Source organism: Lagopus muta, chromosome 3, assembly GCF_023343835.1.
Source record: "Lagopus muta isolate bLagMut1 chromosome 3, bLagMut1 primary, whole genome shotgun sequence".
Lineage (NCBI taxonomy): Eukaryota > Metazoa > Chordata > Aves > Galliformes > Phasianidae > Lagopus > Lagopus muta.
Genome location: NC_064435.1, coordinates 86,633,347 through 86,651,685, shown reverse-complemented (window position 1 = coordinate 86,651,685; position 18,339 = coordinate 86,633,347). Strand labels below are relative to the sequence as shown.

Genomic DNA, 18,339 nt, shown 5'->3' with positions numbered 1-18,339 from the left:
GCCTTTCTTGTAGTGAGAGCCCAGCAGAGCATGCAGTACTTGAGGTGTGGCCTCAATGCTGTGTAGAGAGGGGCAACCACCTCCCTGCTCCTGCTGACTGCACTATTTCTGATACAAGTCAGGATGCTGTTAGTGCTCCTGGCCCCCTGGGCACACTGCTGGCTCGTGTTCAGCTGGCTGTCATGTAATGCATCCAGGTCCTTTTCCTCTGCAAAGCTTTCCAGCCACTCTACGCTCAACCAATAGCAATGCATGGGGTTGTTGTGGCAGGAGTGAAGGAACTGATGCTTAGTCTTGTGAAACTTGAATTGGTCTCATCCCATCTATCCAGCCTATCTTGATCTCTCTGTAGAGTCTGTGTTCATCTCCCTTAGGGTAGGGAGGCCCTATAGACATCCTCTCAGCTTGGTGTCATCTGCAAACAGTGTGAGTGCTCTTCATCCATTTGTCCAAGTATTGGTAAAGATTTTAAACAGTCCTGGCCCTGGTACCGAACCTGGGGAATACCACTAGTGAATGGTCACCAACTGAATTAATGTATATTCTCTGCCACTCTCTGGGCCTAGCAATCCAGCTAGCTGTTCTAAGGAATTGTAGTACACCTGTGGAGCATGGAATTATGGCTTCCTAGTACCTTTTTTTTTTTTTTTTTTTTTTTAACCCTGCAGCTCTTTTCCCTTCAAGCAGGAGGAGAGCAGGAAATGAGCAACTCTGCAGGGCTCCCACCATGCCCTGGCTTGACTGTGTGTGCTGCCAGATGGATACCTGGCTAATGAGCTCTGCTGGTCTGAGTTACCTGCTTTCTGTTCTAGTGCAGAGTATTGCTGATCTCAGGCTTGTTTGCTGGGAGTCTTCCCAGGGCTAGTTCTGTTGGAGCCTCTCCTTGTGCTGAGTCTAGCAACAAAGATGAGTGTGAATTCATCTGTGTCATCATTAGGTGTGCTCCTTGGTACCTCTGCTTCTGTGCAGAGATGTAATCAAATCTAAAGCTGTAACAGTTCTGAGTAAGGTTTAGTAAATGCATTTCTATTAAGATTTGAAGTGATGGAGCTGAGGGATGCACATTCCAGGAGAACTGAGCACAGTTGTGTTGATCACAGGAGCAGCTTGACAGCTTCACCATCGCAGGGGAGAAGGGTGAATCTGGGACATTTAAATCCATCTTTTTTTTTTTTTCCTACTCTTCATTCAAAATTTTTATTGTTGCTGTGTTGTTACATTAAAATAAGTAGTTGGCTTTAGGGGGATAGTGTAACTGGTGTCTGAAATGTGTGAAATAAACAAGGTGAGGCAAGCTGTTGAGACACAAGCAGTTTATCCTTTGGATATAGCTATGTGAATTGGTGAAATCTGGCATTTGAAGCCACTGATAAACTTTGAATTAATTAGTACTTCTGAGTCAGTTGTCCTTTTTGTCTGTAATAGTGTCTAGCACCTTCCTTTTATTGCAAAGCAAAATGAATAAGCCAATCCTGAGTAATCCATGAATTATCTTTTCCATTATCTCTCAGGAAATTCTTATTGTTTTTGAGGCTTACGTGTGACTGATCTCTTACCTGAGGAATGTGTCCCCTCCTGTTATTGTATAAGTATGTGGTGTAGCTATTAATGTGAAACTGTTGGTCAGTTGTTCTTTCTGGAAAAATGATTAGCAGTATCAAAGGAGGTATATTTTCTCATACAAAGTGATCATCTCTGTAGGTAGGTATGGATAAGCATCTTATCTCTAAGAATCTTAGCTTGATATACAAATACAATACTATCGATTTTCGTGGCTGGAATCTGAAGTTGAGTTTTGATTTATAAATGCAGATCACAATATGAAGGCAGGCAATTAGTCATGCTATCACTGCTGCTATACACTCACAAAAAATAAACTTATGTTCAGTTAATCTGTCACTGGTCTTGTGAATGATCATCAGTTTGAAGAATGACTGTATGTAAATAGCTAATACACAGAATTCATGCAGACTTATTTTCTTTACATGCTGTTGCTAAACAAATCATTTTTATAGCATGTGCACGCTTTACTGAGGCACCATGGATGTGAGAGGTCAGTTCTTTCTCAGTCACTATTTATAGGCTGGCCTGGAACGCTCACGTGATATTGTTTGCAATCTTGGATATTTATATTATCACAGATGCTGTGGCAAAGTTTCTCACTATTTCCATTATACAGTTCTGTTTCCAAGCAGTGTGCCTAGTCCCTAACAAAGCTTGGCATGAAGACTGAGAATGTTCTTCCTCTTCAAATGGAATAAATGCTTCCTTCGTGTTCTTGAGAGAATTATGTGATTGTAAAAGGTCTCTCTTCTTCCAACAGTTATGAAGAGAGTCTCACATGATATTTGGAGAGCACTGTATTGATATAACAAATTCTTAGGACAACAGTAAATGTGCTACTTACAAAAAAGAAAAAAAAATTCAAACTGTGTTTAGGCTTTTACAGTTGCCTTTGTGACGATTTCTTCTAGTTATAGATGTACAGAACAGGATCTTGGTGCTTAGTTCCTATTTGTTTCACCTTATGTGAAGACTCCAGGACCTTTGTTTGCTCACTAGCGCTCACTGCTCCATCTTGATCCTGTGAGGCAGAAGTTTGGTGTCAGGCGTAAGCGGAGATACAACCACTATCCACATCTCCTAGCTGCCACTCTAGTGCATGGATAAATGGCTTTTCCTCTTGCTCTCTACTCTCTTTCCCCTGCCTCCAATGCCCAAAGGGTGAAGGGTTTGTTTATTGTGCTTGATTCAATGCAGAAGGGGATTTGCATGTGAGATATCCACTCAGCAAAGTCAGAAGAGGAGCTAATATGAGACTTGAGTGTATTGAAGATACATCCCTCTATGAGATGAAATGGTACAAATGCTCTTATGGTTTGACAAACTGGAGTTGCACTTGCTTTAATGTGTGCAGTGCTATCTTCTAGAGTAATCAAAGGCAAGCTGTAGAAAATCCTTGAAGCTTCTGCAATGCTCCACAAAAAAAAAAAATATCTCTACTTGTAGTTGCCCAACAATCAAGAGATATGGTTCTCATAGTAACTAAAGTGCTTACTTCAAATGTCCTCGCACAAATTAGACCTAAAAAGTGGTATTTGGGAAAGCTAGGCTTTCTATTTATAGGTTTATATTTTTATGCATCCTTATTTTATGTAGTTAATTTATTTTTGGCTTAGCGTGACAGCTTATTTATATAGAGCTTACTTAACCAAAACTAATGTTACGTCTGTTGCATCTGTTAGAGACAGCTCCTGTCGGCATAAAACAAACAAACAAAAAAGCTTACCTAAGTTAGGATAATTGCTCTTTTGCTTTTATCTGCAGTTGTTGCACAGAGGAGTAGCTGTGTGTGCGTTCAGGAATACATTCAGAGAATGTGCATTTTTGTGAGAGGTGGTACAAGGTACTTTCAGTAAAAGCAGTTGCAGCCACTGGATTTATAGTACTGGGGATGGAAAACAGTGTCAGTATGTGATGGAAGCTTTTATGTGTTACATTTATCTTGATCTTCAGTTTATAGAAAATAATGTATTACAGTCTCATAAGAATGCAGCTAAGAATAAAACCTTTTTCTCCCTCCTTTAAATTAGGAAGTAAAAATGCAGTCTCTGGTCTTGATTTTTTTTTTTTTTTTTTTCCCCTGAGTATTTTTTCTTGGATACAGCTTTTGAATTGGTGACACCATGAGTGTGTTTGAAATGCACAAAAAAAAAGTGTATACAGATGGCTTACATGTCCCAACATTTTGTACTTTATTGTAACAGATTGCTCCTAAAGTAGGAAGATGTATTTGTGCTTCACAGCTCGGTACAATCATTTTGATCTTAGACTTCTGTATCACCTATTTCTAATATCTTTGCTTTGGATCTGCAACATTTTATTCTGAAATAATGGTAATTTTGATAATGAGTTCAGTAAAGGGAGGAAAGTGGTCAAGGAGTTTTGCAATTCAGTTATTAACACTTTTTTTTTTAATAATGTCAATCTGAAGTATTGACAACATTTTTAAAAGCCCTGAATGGAGTATTTTATACAGACAGGGCACCAGTATTGTGTTTTGGAGGATAAGAATAGAATCAGAATCATCAAGGTTGAAAAACATGCCTAAGACCGTCTGATCCAACTGTCAACTCATCACCTCCATGCCCACAAAGCCATGCCTCTCAGTGCCACATCTGTTTCTTGAACACCTCCAGGGATGGTGACTCCACCTCCCTGGGCAGCCTGTTCCAATATCTCACCACTCTTTGGAGAAGAAATTTTTCCTAGCATCCAGCCTGAACCTCCCCTGGTGCAACTTGAGGCCATTACCTCTCATCCTATCAGTAGTATGTGGGAGAAGAGGCCAATCCCTGCCTTGCTGCACCCTTCTTTGAGGTAATTGCAGTGAGTGATAAAGTCTCCCCTGAGCCTTCTCTTCTCTGAACTAAGCAATCCCTGCTTAGTTCAGCTGCTCTTCGTAAGTCTGTTGTGACTCACTGGTTGTTTTACCTTTGGTTAGGCTATTAAAAATCACAAGCTTAGAGGTGAGCCATGTGCCTGTTTAAAATCTTAGAATCTGGAGATGCTAGTTTAAGAAGTTTCTGCTCTGTGCCTCTTGAGCAATTACAGGAGGTTTTCTTAGAACAACTGTTGCCAATGTGTGCTTGTCTGAAGCTTACTCATTATGCCTCAGACCTGAAACTGAGTGTGTGCACTTGAAACCTTACCTGTTTTTCTTCCTCCTCTTCTCCCTGCTGAGATAAAACGATTTCACCTGTGACCTTATTAAAGATAGGTTCTACTTTCAAAGTTTTCCTTTCTCTGTTTGCAAGATGTTCTTGGAAAGAATTTGTTGGCTGAAGTTGTTTTTAGCTTTAAAAAAAAAAAAGGGAAGCTGTTGCTGTGGTTCATGCCTCGTTCTTTCTGATTTCTAATGCAAACTAAAATTTGCTGTAGTCCTTCAGTCTGCCTTTCACAGATGACCTAGGTAGTTCTTCAAGAGTGCTGTAGGACTGTGACAAAGGTTAAGGTGCTTTATATGCGAAAAGTCTTGTTCCTGAGAATGTATATGTTTTCCAGACTCTTCAGAATGCAGACGTTACTTCATAAGTAGTGCAGTACAACTACAATGTAGAAGTATGCCATTCTAAAAGGCACTTGGTAGAATCACTTGCAGATTATTCCTTATGTTGCAGATATGCTGTCTTTAAGAAATGTGAATCCAAACTGGTACATGAAGTTACTAGGATGGTTAAAAGGCTGCAGAACCCATATGAAAGAGTGGCTCTCATGTTTGCTCCTAGCTGAGTTTGAAGCTTTAACTTACAGGACAGTGTTGGCACATGAGTTTAAATTTTTTCAAGAGCAGGAAAAACATCTGAACACTGGTAGGACGAAAAGCCCTCTGTGAGGCAGAGCAGTGATATTGAATTGTTTCTACTCTGGAGTCTTTAAGACTTCATGGCATAGTTAGTTGTGACAGTCATAAGCTGTATATGGTGGGTGATGTATATGCTTGCTATATTCAGCCTGTTATCTTAGATTGGCAGGTATGATCTCACTAACTTGTCTCTAAGACTAGACAACTCATTTTGTTTTTCTCTTTCAGGAAGCACTAAATATCTGTTTCAGTTCTTAATTCTTTGATCGTGTTAGTGACTTGTACACCACAGTATTGTGACCTTCTGGATTTTCATAACCTTCCAAGTCTAAGAAGTCTGAGATGACTCTTGTTTCTTTCACGCTTTGCTTGTAATCGTATGATTCACATGTCCTTATTTACTCTATGGAGTCAACATTTCTCGTATTGAAAACTGCTTGTAATACTTTGTACTTCTGACTTTTAGTGTAGCATTTTTCTTGTCAAACTAATTGTAATTTTATAGGACAGAGGCTGACTGTTTACTGTGTATTGTGAAATAAGAAAAATGAAATTCAGTTGTTAACATTTAGCTGTGGACTCATTCTCTGCTAATGTGCTTCAGAGTTATATCTGTCTGTCTTCATATACAAGTCTCTAGGTAAAGTGAGCAGTAAATCATCTTTGTTTTAAACCGCTTACTATATGAGGGCAGCTCTGAAAGTAATGCCTCATATTTTATGATGCAGGCCCACAATGTCAGAGGTGAACACTGGTGGTATTGGCAGTAGAGATTGAACCTTCTTGCCAGTATTATTTTGTTATATTTTATTGATGTTCAACAGCTGGCAGCAGAGGGGCAGTTTGACAAAATGTTTTCTGACATGGAAGTGTACATGAAGCAAAGGTGTGTCATTGAATTCCTTGGTGTGGAAAAAAATGGAGCCCATTGACATTCGTTGATGCTTGCTGAATGTTTCTGGAGACTGAGCAGTGATGTGAGCTCAGTGAGGCAGTGAGTGCTGTGTTGAAAGTCAAACTACGTTGTTCTGGATAGCCATGCAGATTGTTGAAAGCACAGCATGCAGGCTGTTGTTCATGTCTGGTAAAAAATGCATAATGAATGGTAATGACTACATTAAAAAATGGTGTTTCATAGTTGACAATTTGCTCTATCAAATAGTGTTGTGTGATTTGTAGCTGTTGCTTCCATAGAAATAAATAGGAAGCATTACTTTTGGAGTGTATTATTAGTATATGTATTTCTGACTTGCCAAAACAAACCCAGTTTTTTTTTTAATTGAGTTTAAGCCCTATCCTATTTGACTCTGGATTTTATTTCTGAGTTTGTTGCCTTTAAGCATTTTATTTGCACTGAAGCTGTGTAGAAACATCATTTTCATAGTAATGGCTGTGCCCCCCTACTGAGATCTAAAGATAATGGAGACTAAGTTGAGGTCCTTTTATCTGCCAGAGCAAGCTACACATTTCCACTGCGCTTTTCAAGTAGTACTGACTGAGCTTGTTTTTTGAAGATCAGTAAGTGAAACCTGGATACCTGGCCTTTCCTGGTAACATCACTTGAAGGGAAGAACAGATACTGCTCTTCAGAGCAAACAGGCTTTTTGGAGACTTGAATGAAGTACTGGTGTAAAAAGTAGGCATGAAGCCCTACTGACTGCTACATAACTGCTGAAAATGTTGTATATTTTGTTGTACACTTCTTTCTCTGAAACGGATGTATTTGGGTTGGTGTGTGGAACATACCACAAAGGCTTTTAGAGATGCTCTTATTGGCTTTTTAAAGTAAAGATGTTATTAATGCCAATCTAGGATAGTTGTAAATGGTGTAAAAATTCCTCACTTACAAACTAAGCACATCATCTTATACTAATGTTCATGCTCTACACCATTATCTTAAATGAAAATCAATTATAGCACTTTTCAAAGGGTGGCTGAGATGAGAAGGGGACCTCAGGAGGATTTGGCCTAACCCCTGCTCAGGCAGGGCCACCCAGAGCAGAATGACAAAACCCCATGTCCAGGAAGATTTGGGGCATCTCTGAGGAGACCTCACGCCTTGGGCTGCCAGAGTACTCCAGTACTTGCACAGCACAGAATTGCTGCCTGGTTTTCAGACAGAACCTCTTTTGCTCCGGTGTGTTGCCATTGCCTGTTGTTCTGGCAGCTCTGAAAACACCCTGGCTCCAAGGGTGGAAATGCCAGTGCTAGTAGCTTCATAGGAGTCTGAAGTGTTCATTGTTGCTTAAATGCTAGCATGGCACACAAGTGAAGAGATCATTATCAGCAAGTGCATATTATTCATATATAAGGTAATGCCTGCTTCTAAAGTCTTACTTTGACCCACAAACATTCTTCTCTACAACAAAACTTGTGGGCAAGGTGATGTTTATAGCAATTTCCACAAACCTCCAGTTTGCTGGGGAGGATTGAGTATTAAATTTTGTTGGTCTCACCTCCTCAGTTGTACAGATCACTGGCTTGCATTTTCTGACAAGGCCTTCAGCACTGTGACTCGTGTGTCTCTCTGACTTCAAGCAGAAGGTAACCTCTGTCTGAAGCCCTCATGTGGAAGATCTGAGTGCCATGGCAGTTGCCAGCCCTTCTCTGATGGAACTCATCTATTCACAGACTCTAGAAATGAGCTCAGGTTGTGCCCTCCTCTAGGTTCAGTAGCATAGTGCTTGTTGTTTGCCCTCTGTGAAGATCATTAGCTGTTTTGGCAGTCGTTCTGTTTTTGTTAGCTGAGGAACTCGGAGCAAATGCTGTGAATGGTTTTTCTTGGGCTGATTTCTGTGATTCATTTCATGACATGCTGGGTTACTAGAGCTTGCTAGAATACTGCCTAAGCTTTAAAGAAAACAATAAAAATTTCACTTATATGGGTCCTATATAGGGATAAACTCTCTTCAGGACTTCTAAGTTGGGTGTTGGTTCCGCAGCAACTTACTCACTTTAATTAGGTGGAGCTGATTTGAGTTTACATCCCTGCTACGTTGTTCCACACAATAAGCTTTTTTTTATCACATGCATCATCTCACTCTTTTTCTACATAGTGTTCTATCACGTTTGTTAGCACTGCCTTTTAAAGCAAATAACGTAATGTTAGTCACCGGCATGTTAGATGTTGCAGCCTGCTGTTAGAGACTTTCCAAAATCTTTCTGGTGAGGTGGCAGAGATTGCTGTGCTAATGTGTATTGTCATCAAAACCGTGGAAGCCTTCAGTTTCTTACACAAGTTAATGAATGGCATTTCTGATCGTTGCATTCAGTATTCACAATACTGAAAAAGCATGCTGGGATGAAATGCAGATAGCAATTGTGAATTTTGCTGACTCTCAGGAAGATGATTCTTTCATACTACAGTTATATTTAAAGAATGCTAACATACATTTGCACAGCTGTGTGAAGTGTCGTGCCTAATCAGCATCTTTTTTTTGGAATCTCATTAGTAACATAAATTAGATTAAATTTGCATGATGATTTTCCCTGGTGTGATGATGGAATGTGACAGAGAAATCTGTGGGTTGTGTCTTGTCCAGTCTGAACAAATGGTTGGGGCTGTTGCATTGGGAATGGCTCAGCTAAATCCTTGTCCTGCTTGACTAGGAAAGAACCTCACAGCAAAAATAGTCTTACAACCAGATGTTATAACACAGTGTTACAACTGAGATTCAAATCCAGTTACTTTCTTAATTCCAATAGTTGAATTCTTTCCAGTACGTTATCTCTTTTTTTAATGAGACATCTGTCTAAATCTTTATCTATTAAGTTGCTAATCACTTTTAGTATCTTTGAAGCAAATTGCGATACTGAGCTTTAAACTGTCTGTTATTAATGAAGAGCAATTTAATTGATGAAATACTACATTGCTTAGCAAGCTTCCATTATCTACATTTGAAGGTGATCTGTTTTGCAACAAACACTCAATTAATTAAAGCTCTGTATTTTTCCAAACATCTTTGAATGCTGCATGCAGAAGGGGTGCATCTACAATGCAGCCTAATGTTTTGGTGGTTTGTATAGACAGCATTTCAGAAGGAGATTTCTGCAGAGCAGGAGCATCAAAAGGGAGTATTTCCTTTGACACTGGAGAGATAAGGGGCAGCTAGTTGTTGGGTGCAGCTAACCCCAGCAGCTGGCTGATGTGATGCTCTCCATGGAGTGTGTGCACGGAGTTGAAATGCCAGTTAATGCACAGGACGTTTTTCTCCTTGTGAGTGCTAGGAATAAATGCAACAACATTGGAATAATAGCTCCCTAATAAATGCCATGGTAACTTTATTAACATTGCTAGAATGCCTTTCCACACGCTTTACAGAAACACAGAGTGTTTGCCCAGACAAAAATTTCATTCAATTCAGGCTGAGAATCAGTCATTGAAGACTAGCTTAATAGCTGACAGGATCCTGCTTCTGAGATATGACTCGTTTCTCTTATCTCACCCTGGTTGATCAGTTAGTAAAAAAAAAAAATCTCCTGATTTAGAATCTTTAGCATTCAATTTTATTGAAAAAGATGAGAAAATCAGTTCTAGGGAATCAGTTTTTGGTAACTGCCTTTAATAACAGTCATTGCATCTTACATTCCTTTGCCATTTTGCTTTGATGTTAACATAAGTGCACTATTGTGATTGTCTTGTACTTTGGTAGGAGATGCTTGTTAGAATAACTAGTCTTGGACAAGCTTTGAATGAATGGTATTAAGACTTATAGAGAATAGATTATTTGACATAAGTTCTGGATAGTGGCCTCAGCAGTAAGCTTTGAGTTAGAGTTCTTTTATTGCAGAGCAGAATGACACTTTTGAGTCAGTTTTTACTTTTTCAGTGCAACTAAGCCAATTAGCTGAAAAGGGGTGATACTGTCTTTTTATTTTGCCAAATAAAAAAAAGGTTGAAGGATGGCTGAGTGGACAAAACTTTCTTTAGAGAACAGTCTATCAGAGTTAATCTTTCTGCATATGGGTGCTGGCTCTGCTCCTAAGCCAGTGGCTGTTTGCAGAGCAGCTTGCTTTTGCAGTTAGGCAGTGCTTTTCAAGCTGCCAACAGAAGTTGCTTTTACTTGCACTTGAGTTTTCTTTGTAAAAGTTAGAACTACCTGAACTTCGTGTCAATACATTGCTGATGTTGGGCAGTAAAAATAGGCAGAACTTGTAGTGAAGGGTAGTTTAGGGACTAGATGTGTTCCAGCGCAGTTGGTGCTGTTTTCCATCTTGTAAATGTCTTTCATTTATTTTAGTGACCTTGTGCTGGTCTTATAACCTGTGCTGCATTTTTTTTTTGTCTAATTTATCACTGCTGCAGTGAGTGAGATCAAGTTATTGGAGTGGAACCTTGATATGGTGGAATAACCAGTCATTTTCTAGAGGTTTTTTTAATGCAGCGATAGTCACTCTGTAATGCCTGTTTTATTTTACTTGTTCTGCAGAACTGATTTCAGTGTTTGACTTTTCTCTCTTTCCATTGGGCACTGGTGCATAGCTCACAGCTCCTTCACACAGTGTTTTCATAAAGCTAGAGAGCAATCTATTTTTAGTGTTTTCATCTGTGTTGGTTTGTTTGCTTGTTTTGTGATGTTTCTTATTACAATCAGCTATCTCACCATGCAAGCACTAGGTCAATGTTAGTATTTCACTATTCTTTTTTTCTGTAGAACAGACTTTTGCTGGATACAAAGTATGTGTTCTGGGAGCTCTGGTACTGAATTGTGATGCTGACTGTTAGCCAGCTCTACCAGAGGTGCCCCAGCCAAGTACAAAGGTGGGATGCTTCCCTGTCAGGGCATTGCCCCATTTCCTTTGACCTTCTCCTACCTTTAAAGAGTAGAAGGAGGAAATGGGTAAATAAATCTTTTTCTCTGTGTTTTGGGAGAAAACAAGCTGCTAATACTCCTCTGCACATGATCATCAAAATAGTTACTATGTCATGCTTTTATTAAGATACATGCTTTTATTAAGTAGTACCCATTAACAAAGCATATACATACTTTTTAACATGCATAGTATCAGGCCTGCAAGTAACAACCTGCAGTGATAAAGCACTCAACAGTGAGGGGTCCTAGAGTTGCAGGATATTCCTCTGAGGGATAATAGGAAAAAAACCTTCATCTCTATCTTTACATACTTGCAGTTTCTAAGTATGAGTGCTGAATGTCTGCTATCTCTGCTACAACCACTCTGACAGCCTTATATACCCAGGCAAACAATGCAGTTACTTTGATCAAATAAAGCAAGAGGCGTTTGTTATGGTGATCCTACTACTGGTTCTGCGATCTGCCTCTGAATGATGCAAACATGTACAGATTCTGGGATGTTCTTGGCTTACATTACTGGCAATCTGATGTAAAAACAAGAAACCAAAAGAATGACAACAGAAAACCACCAAAAAAACTCAGAAAAAAATATTGTATTTATTGTAATCAACTTGTCTTTAGGTTCCAGAGGCTGGAAAGGTGGTAAGAAAAGGAAAGGCTGAAATTGAGGATGGGAGGAGTATAAAGCCATATCCTTGCATGTACATGAAAGCATAACAAATTTGATAACCTGTTCCAACTTGACATAGCTGGGAGCAGTCAGGCTGTAGATTCATACAAAGGGGCCATTCATTCCCTGATATTACAGAATTCTCAACAGAATATTCTTCCTGCACGTGAGGAATATGTGGAAGGCAAGATGTGAAAACTGTAGCTGTTAAATACTGCCAGGAAGAGCTCAAACAGAAATGTGGAAACATTTTTTATATCTGTCAGGATGATCTCAATTTGCTGATCTTTATGCTCACTGAAGAAAGAAAGAATATCATTCAACTCATTTTAAAAAAAAGACTTTTCTCCCATATTCTAGTATACTGGATGTTGCTTTTAATAATTCCTCTGGCCAGTGATCCTGAAGAGTGCCTTGATGACTGCATAGCCACTACATATAAACATTTAATTATATATTTGGGAAAATAGCGACTACTGCAAATTTACTGTGATTGCACATTCAGTGAGAGCAAAAAGGTATTTCGGAGTCAGTGTTTTGGAGGATGATTTTGCTGGAGTCAGCTTGGAAGAGCAAGCTGAAAACCCTGTGGTTGGTTCATCATCTGCTATAGATACTACCTGTGGTTACTTAACATAGCTGGTTATTACTGCTTTGTCTTCATTAGCTGATTGTGAGAAAGGAAAAGAATCCACAGAATACTTTTCAAAACATGATGTAATTACAGTACAGTTGTGACCTACTTGGCTTCTTGGCGTGGTCCAATTGGAGAAGAATTGGGTTGTGTGGGTGTCATTCCAGAGAGACTAAGACCTACTTTTCAAATGCATCTTCCTCCCCCGTCTCCTTAAATGTGGAATATCTGGGTTTATACCTACAGGATCATTGTAAAAAGCACATTACCCCTGTCACAGATGACATTCTCAAAGGGTGCTGGTGAAGCATTATTAGATGGAAGGATTAAGTGGGAGAAATGTTTACCAGTGCTTTGATGTTTTTTGATGTTTGGGATGACTTTGTCTCTGGTGGAAGTGGCATTTGGTTGGGAATGCTGACAACATCATTAAGGGACAAAAGCCATTCTCAGTGTTGTTCTGAACTCAATTACAATGACAGTACCATGGATGCTCACAGTGGAGGAATGTCTTCTATTGCTCCCTGTTAAACAGTGCTAGTTTTCTGGTCGGAAGATGTAATGCTAGCTTATTCCTTATTAATTAAACACATCTCAGTGTATGCTGTCATGGAGAGTTTATGGTAGATGGCAGAGAGAAAACACTGATACAGGTAAGTAGACTTCACGTTCATGTTCTAGCACAGAACATTATAAGAGAACTGAGCCTTATTTCGTGCATTTGAGAGAGATGTTCTGAGTTGAGATCTTGGCATATATATCACATAATCACAGAATGGCCTGGGTTGAAAAGGACCACGATGATCATCCAGTTCCAACCCCCTGCTGTGTGCAGGGTTGCCAACCAGCAGACCAGGCTGCCCAGAGCCACATCCAGCCTGGCCTTGAATGCCTCCAGGGATGGGGCATCCATAACCTCCTTGTTCCAGTGCATCACCACCCTCTGGTTGAAAAACTTCCTCCCAATATCTAACCTAAACCTCCACTGTCTTAGTTTAAAACTAATCCCCCTTATCCTACCATTCTCAACCCATGTATATAGCCGTTCCCCCTCCTGTTGATATGCTGCCTTCAAATGAGGTCTCCCTGGAGCCTTCTCTTCTCCAAGCGAAATAATCCCAGTTCTCTCAACCTTTCTTCATAGGATAGGTGCTCCAGCCCTCTGATCATTTTAGTGGCACTCCTCTGGACCCGCTCCAAGAGCTCTGCACCTTTCATGTTTATCAGGCAGAATAGGAGAGACTTGGTGCTGCTGCAGAAGATAAAGCTGGAGTAGGTCTTCAGGGACAGACCTCAGTAGGTGTACTTCTCAGCATAGTTAGAAAATCATTCTAGTGACATTTTGCTATACCGTGATTTTTTTCCAGACAAAAGAGGAAGTTGACTTTGAGGTAATTGCAATTTGCACTTCTGAAGGATGAGTATATTTTTCAGGTTTTTGGTGGTGATTACTTTGGTTTTGAATTCTGGATACATCAAAGAATAAATTGTCCTTTGTCAGGTTAAACAAAAAACTGCTGTTGTGCAGACAAGTTACAGGAGTAGATAACTGTGACACTTTTTGGCAGCTTGGTTTAGAGGAGATTTTGTTGCCTTTCAAAAGATATACCTCCGTGTTGTCATCGGCACAGTGGTCGATGGAACATTGATGTTTAAGCATGGCGTAAGTCTGAGAAGTAAAAATGCGAATTGCTGTAGCTCTGTGATCTGCCGTCCTCTCCCCCTCAAGCTGTGATACTGAATCACCAGGTCTACTTGGTCAAGGTGTGATAAAAGTGAGACAAACCCAAGTTTTTGTGAAGCTGAGAAGATGCTGGCTTTTGGGACGGGGAAGAAACTATAAGGCACATCTGAAAAAAATAAAATGAAAGCAGCATACTTTGATGGAAAATTGATTGAGGCTAAGACAGGTTTTATGAGACAACTTTGAGTTGCTACATGTGTGATTTCAGTAGAACTGTAAGCAGTTATTTTTTATTAGTCTGAGTCCTCTGACTGAAGAAAGTATTTGTGTCTCTGAGTCATTGTCAGAATAATGTTACAGTGACATAGCTGGGATTTTCAAGTGGCTTAAGGAAATCATATCCTCTAGAGCAAGGTAACTGATTTCCAGAGGCCTTCGCTTGTGCTGTTGCAGCTGAGGCTGGCAGGTGCCTGAGCAGTTGGGAGATCACCTGCAGTTCCTGATGCCTTGACATCCAGGAAGCTGTGAAGGATCTCACTTCCAATGGGGAAACTCCAGCTGTCCAGCAGTGCTACAAAAAGTTGTGGCCCTGTTTTCCTTAGAGTGACCATCAGAGGAAAGTGAGAGAGAACTTCCTGAAAGGCTTGCATTGCTTAAAGGAATGTGTTACAAAATGTGCGAAAGGAGGTGTTTACTGAAGTGATGTTCTGTACCCCTTATCCATATGAGGCTTATCAAACAGAAAACCAGTTGGTAGACTTCTTGTTGCCATTTTCTTTCTTTGACTAATAGTTGACCCTACTGACTGGGGACCCTACTGAACTACAAGAGCTACCTACTTGGAATTCCCTAGGAAAGCTGTTATTTGAATTGCTTCTCAAGACATGAGTGCATTTGAAATAAATGAAAACATTTCCTAAGAGGTCTGGGTAACTTCCCTCAGTAGCAGCATCTCTTTAATGTAGGAATACGAAGTTTAGAGCTGATACTAAAACTTGGGCTACACCTTGGGCTGATGAAGTTGAACTTCTACCCTATGTGGAAATTCATTACATGAAAAAGTATTCCAGGTATAGCAAAATAGTATTTTTTGAACTTGATAAGAGCGATTTCAGCACAAGCTCTGAGCCACCTGCCTGTGAGCTCGCTATGGGGTGAGCAGCTGCTGTTAATGGAAGGGTAAGGCTGCTGGAGGTGGTTTGGCTGGGAGGCAAAGTGTGTTTGCATTATACCAGTGTTATATGCCAGCTATGTAATTCTGGTCTAGTCAGATGTGTCATCTGAGGTATGAGCTGAGAGTAGGTAGAAAAGATTGTGTAAGATGTGTTTGTGTTTGACTTTCTTTCAGCCTTTTTTGCTGAGCCTCCATGCTGTGGGGCAGTAGACAGGCAGTTCAAAGTGTTTTTCCCCCTTGCCTTTGTGGAGTTTGTCTGTGATTTGGTGGGGGAAAGCAGGGCTTGGTCTCGTGTTTCTACAGTGCATCGCTTCAGATTAATTTAAAGCTATGCATAAGATTGTAGTTTTCATGAATGGCCTAAACCAATTTAATTCTGTATTCTATCTTTGGCTCTTCTCTTGCATTGGCATTAGCAAACACAGGGCTGCTTAGTGAGACATGTCAGTGGTCGTGACTAGTCCCTCCAAAAAAACCCAACCAACTAATTGAATTTACTGTGTGACCACATGGCTGCCAGGGTAAACATAAAACATTGAAGGGCAAGTCAAAGTACTCGACATTGATATCTTCAGTTTGAAATGTTACCTCTGCTCCTTTTATGACAGCACCAGTTGGAGCTGTGCCTGAAGGATAGTGGTGTTTTTGCTTTGGTTTGCCATGTTCTGTGCAGGCTTTCAGTGACCAGGGAAAATACAGGTTTATTTTCCTATACGTTTCCATAAACTCGCTCCTGCCTTGTTCTTGATGTGTAGCACTACTAAAGTCAGAGGGGCTTTGCCCCAGTGCTGTTGTCTATCAGTTTGTAGGCTGTTTTAGCTTATCACAAAATGGAAGTGATTTGACTTCCATGACAAAGAATGTTTGTTTTTACTTTTAAACTCAGTGCTGTTAGATTTTATAGCTGTGAGGAATGTTACATTTTTCTTTCTCTCTTTTAAATCTGTGATTATATTAATGATGAAGGAACTACTGATGCTTGTTAAAAATCTATGCTATATCCTATAAGTATCTTCTGATTTCTTCTGATTTGATTAGTCTTAAAAACATCGTGGGTTACAAAAAAAATGTTCAGATTATAATAATGAAGTGCACTGACTGTTTTTATTTCTTTTCTTTTTCTGCTGCCCTCCACTTATGTGAATGGTCAATTCATACTTCACCTCATTGTTGCTGACTTTTCCCCATCTTCTAGAAAACCACCAAAGGTAAGCATTCTCTCCATGTTGGTCCTCCTTTAAAAGTCTTGAATACTACAGAAATGTCTGGCATGTTCCTATAGTATGGGATCAATGTGGCTTTGAAGAAGAGCACATTTAAAGAAACCTCTATTCCTCATTTTTCAAAGTTAACTTCATAATTGCAAAGATTACATCTTAATCCAATTGACGTGAAGATTATGTGAAGCTGTGACTTCTTGAAGCTATGACTAGGACAAGCCATTATTTTAATGCATTGCTAAATACCTTTGAAATAAGAAGTATAATGTGTAAAACATTTCTTTGCATATAATACTTCTTTATAGTGAGTATTGTTTTAAAAGGTGGTGAAACACATCCAGAAAAAAACCAAACTCTTGTTTGTAATTGAGCACTGGAACAGGCTGCCCAGGGGGACTGTGGAGTCTCCTCTTGAGATGTTTCTTCCTGTGCTTTCCTGTGTGATGTACTGTAGGGGAACCTGCTTTATCAGGCAGGTTGAACTCAATGATCTCCAGAGGTCCTTTCCAACTCCTATGATTCTATGATTTTGTCATCTTCAAGACTCAGTAATTTGTACATAGTGGCCAAAGAGCACCAGAACTTGCTTAGAAAATACTGTGTGTAATGCAGGGGAAAAGAAGCAGAATGAGTGCTATGTGTCTGTGGGGATACTTTTTGCTTCTGTTGCATGTTATTTTTCATAGCAGAGAGCTGTAGTTAACTGTCAATGAGCTTGTTTTACATTATTCTCTTTGATTTCTAAATCTCAAATAGTTCACGTGCAAGTCTGAGGTGTCTTCTACAGGTGTAGCAGAGTATTATGTTAGCCTTCTGGGAAGTAGTAGTGGGATGCCTAGCATATCTGTGTGATTCAGACAGCTATTTTTGTGTGTGTATATAAATATATATATATAAATGTGTATGACACCATTCTGATTATTTTTTAAAGTGTAAGAAGAAGATATCTCAGTAAGTGGTCTGTATTATTCCCATTAGGTAGAGAAGAATGGAACAAGATCTATTCTAGCTTGAATTGAAAAAGTCATATAAACCAAACAATTGAAGATCACAGCAGGTTAAAAAAAAAAAAAAGACAATTGTTTTATAGTAAATAACACTGGTATTTCCATTTGAAATGCTATGCTGGGCTGACATTCTTTCCCTGAATGATTGAATGTCTTAAAAAAGATGGAGCTGGTTTTCAGTTTCTCCTTTTTTTTTTCCAAAGCAATAAAATTCTTCTGTCAACTCCAGTTAATATACCTAGCACTAAAGAGCTTGATCATGGACTTTAAAAAGAAAACTAACAAACAAAACAACAAAAAACAAACATGCAAGCCCCCATTTCTTTTTTGTAATTTGAACAACAAAAAAATTCATGAGCATTTGTTTTCTTTAGTGCCCCATTCATATGCCCTGGTAGGTAAATAAAGTTGTTATTGGTGTTATGTAATAGCTTAATTACAGCCTTGAGTTTCTTCCACAAAGGCATACCAACTGCATAGTTGTGTATATAGGCCACATAATTGCTGGGTATAGTTAGATGGCCATTGATATCCTTGAGCTATAATACCAAAACTTCAGATGATGAAATGTTGATCAGTTTGAGACAGAAGATGCTTCTTACTGTCAGTAGAAATGCATACTGTGAGTATTTCAAGACATGATGTGAGATGAGGATGCTTCTTGAACGATGTAGCTTTTTGGGTATCCTTTGCAGTCAGTCTTCAAAATTTGTTAATGAAACTATGGAAGTGTTGAAAGTTTCTTTTGTATTTCATGAACTAATTCCATTAA

The 18,339-nt window shown here is 39.4% G+C and overlaps 1 protein-coding gene across 8 annotated transcripts in view; it reads left to right on the top strand.

Moving 5' to 3' along the window:
- KIF13A (kinesin family member 13A) overlaps positions 1 to 18,339 on the top strand; it is a 113,470-nt gene that overhangs the window by 23,583 nt on the left and 71,548 nt on the right. For 6 of the 8 annotated variants that reach the window (XM_048940384.1, XM_048940383.1, XM_048940382.1 and 3 more), the window contains exon 3: positions 16,536 to 16,548. The exons of 1 other annotated variant lie outside the window; for it this stretch is intronic. In XM_048940384.1, coding sequence (XP_048796341.1) covers positions 16,536 to 16,548 — 13 coding nt within the window. Of the gene's footprint in view, positions 1 to 16,305; positions 16,549 to 18,339 lie in introns of those variants that run through there. One more of the 8 variants, XM_048940387.1, reaches the window with a different exon arrangement.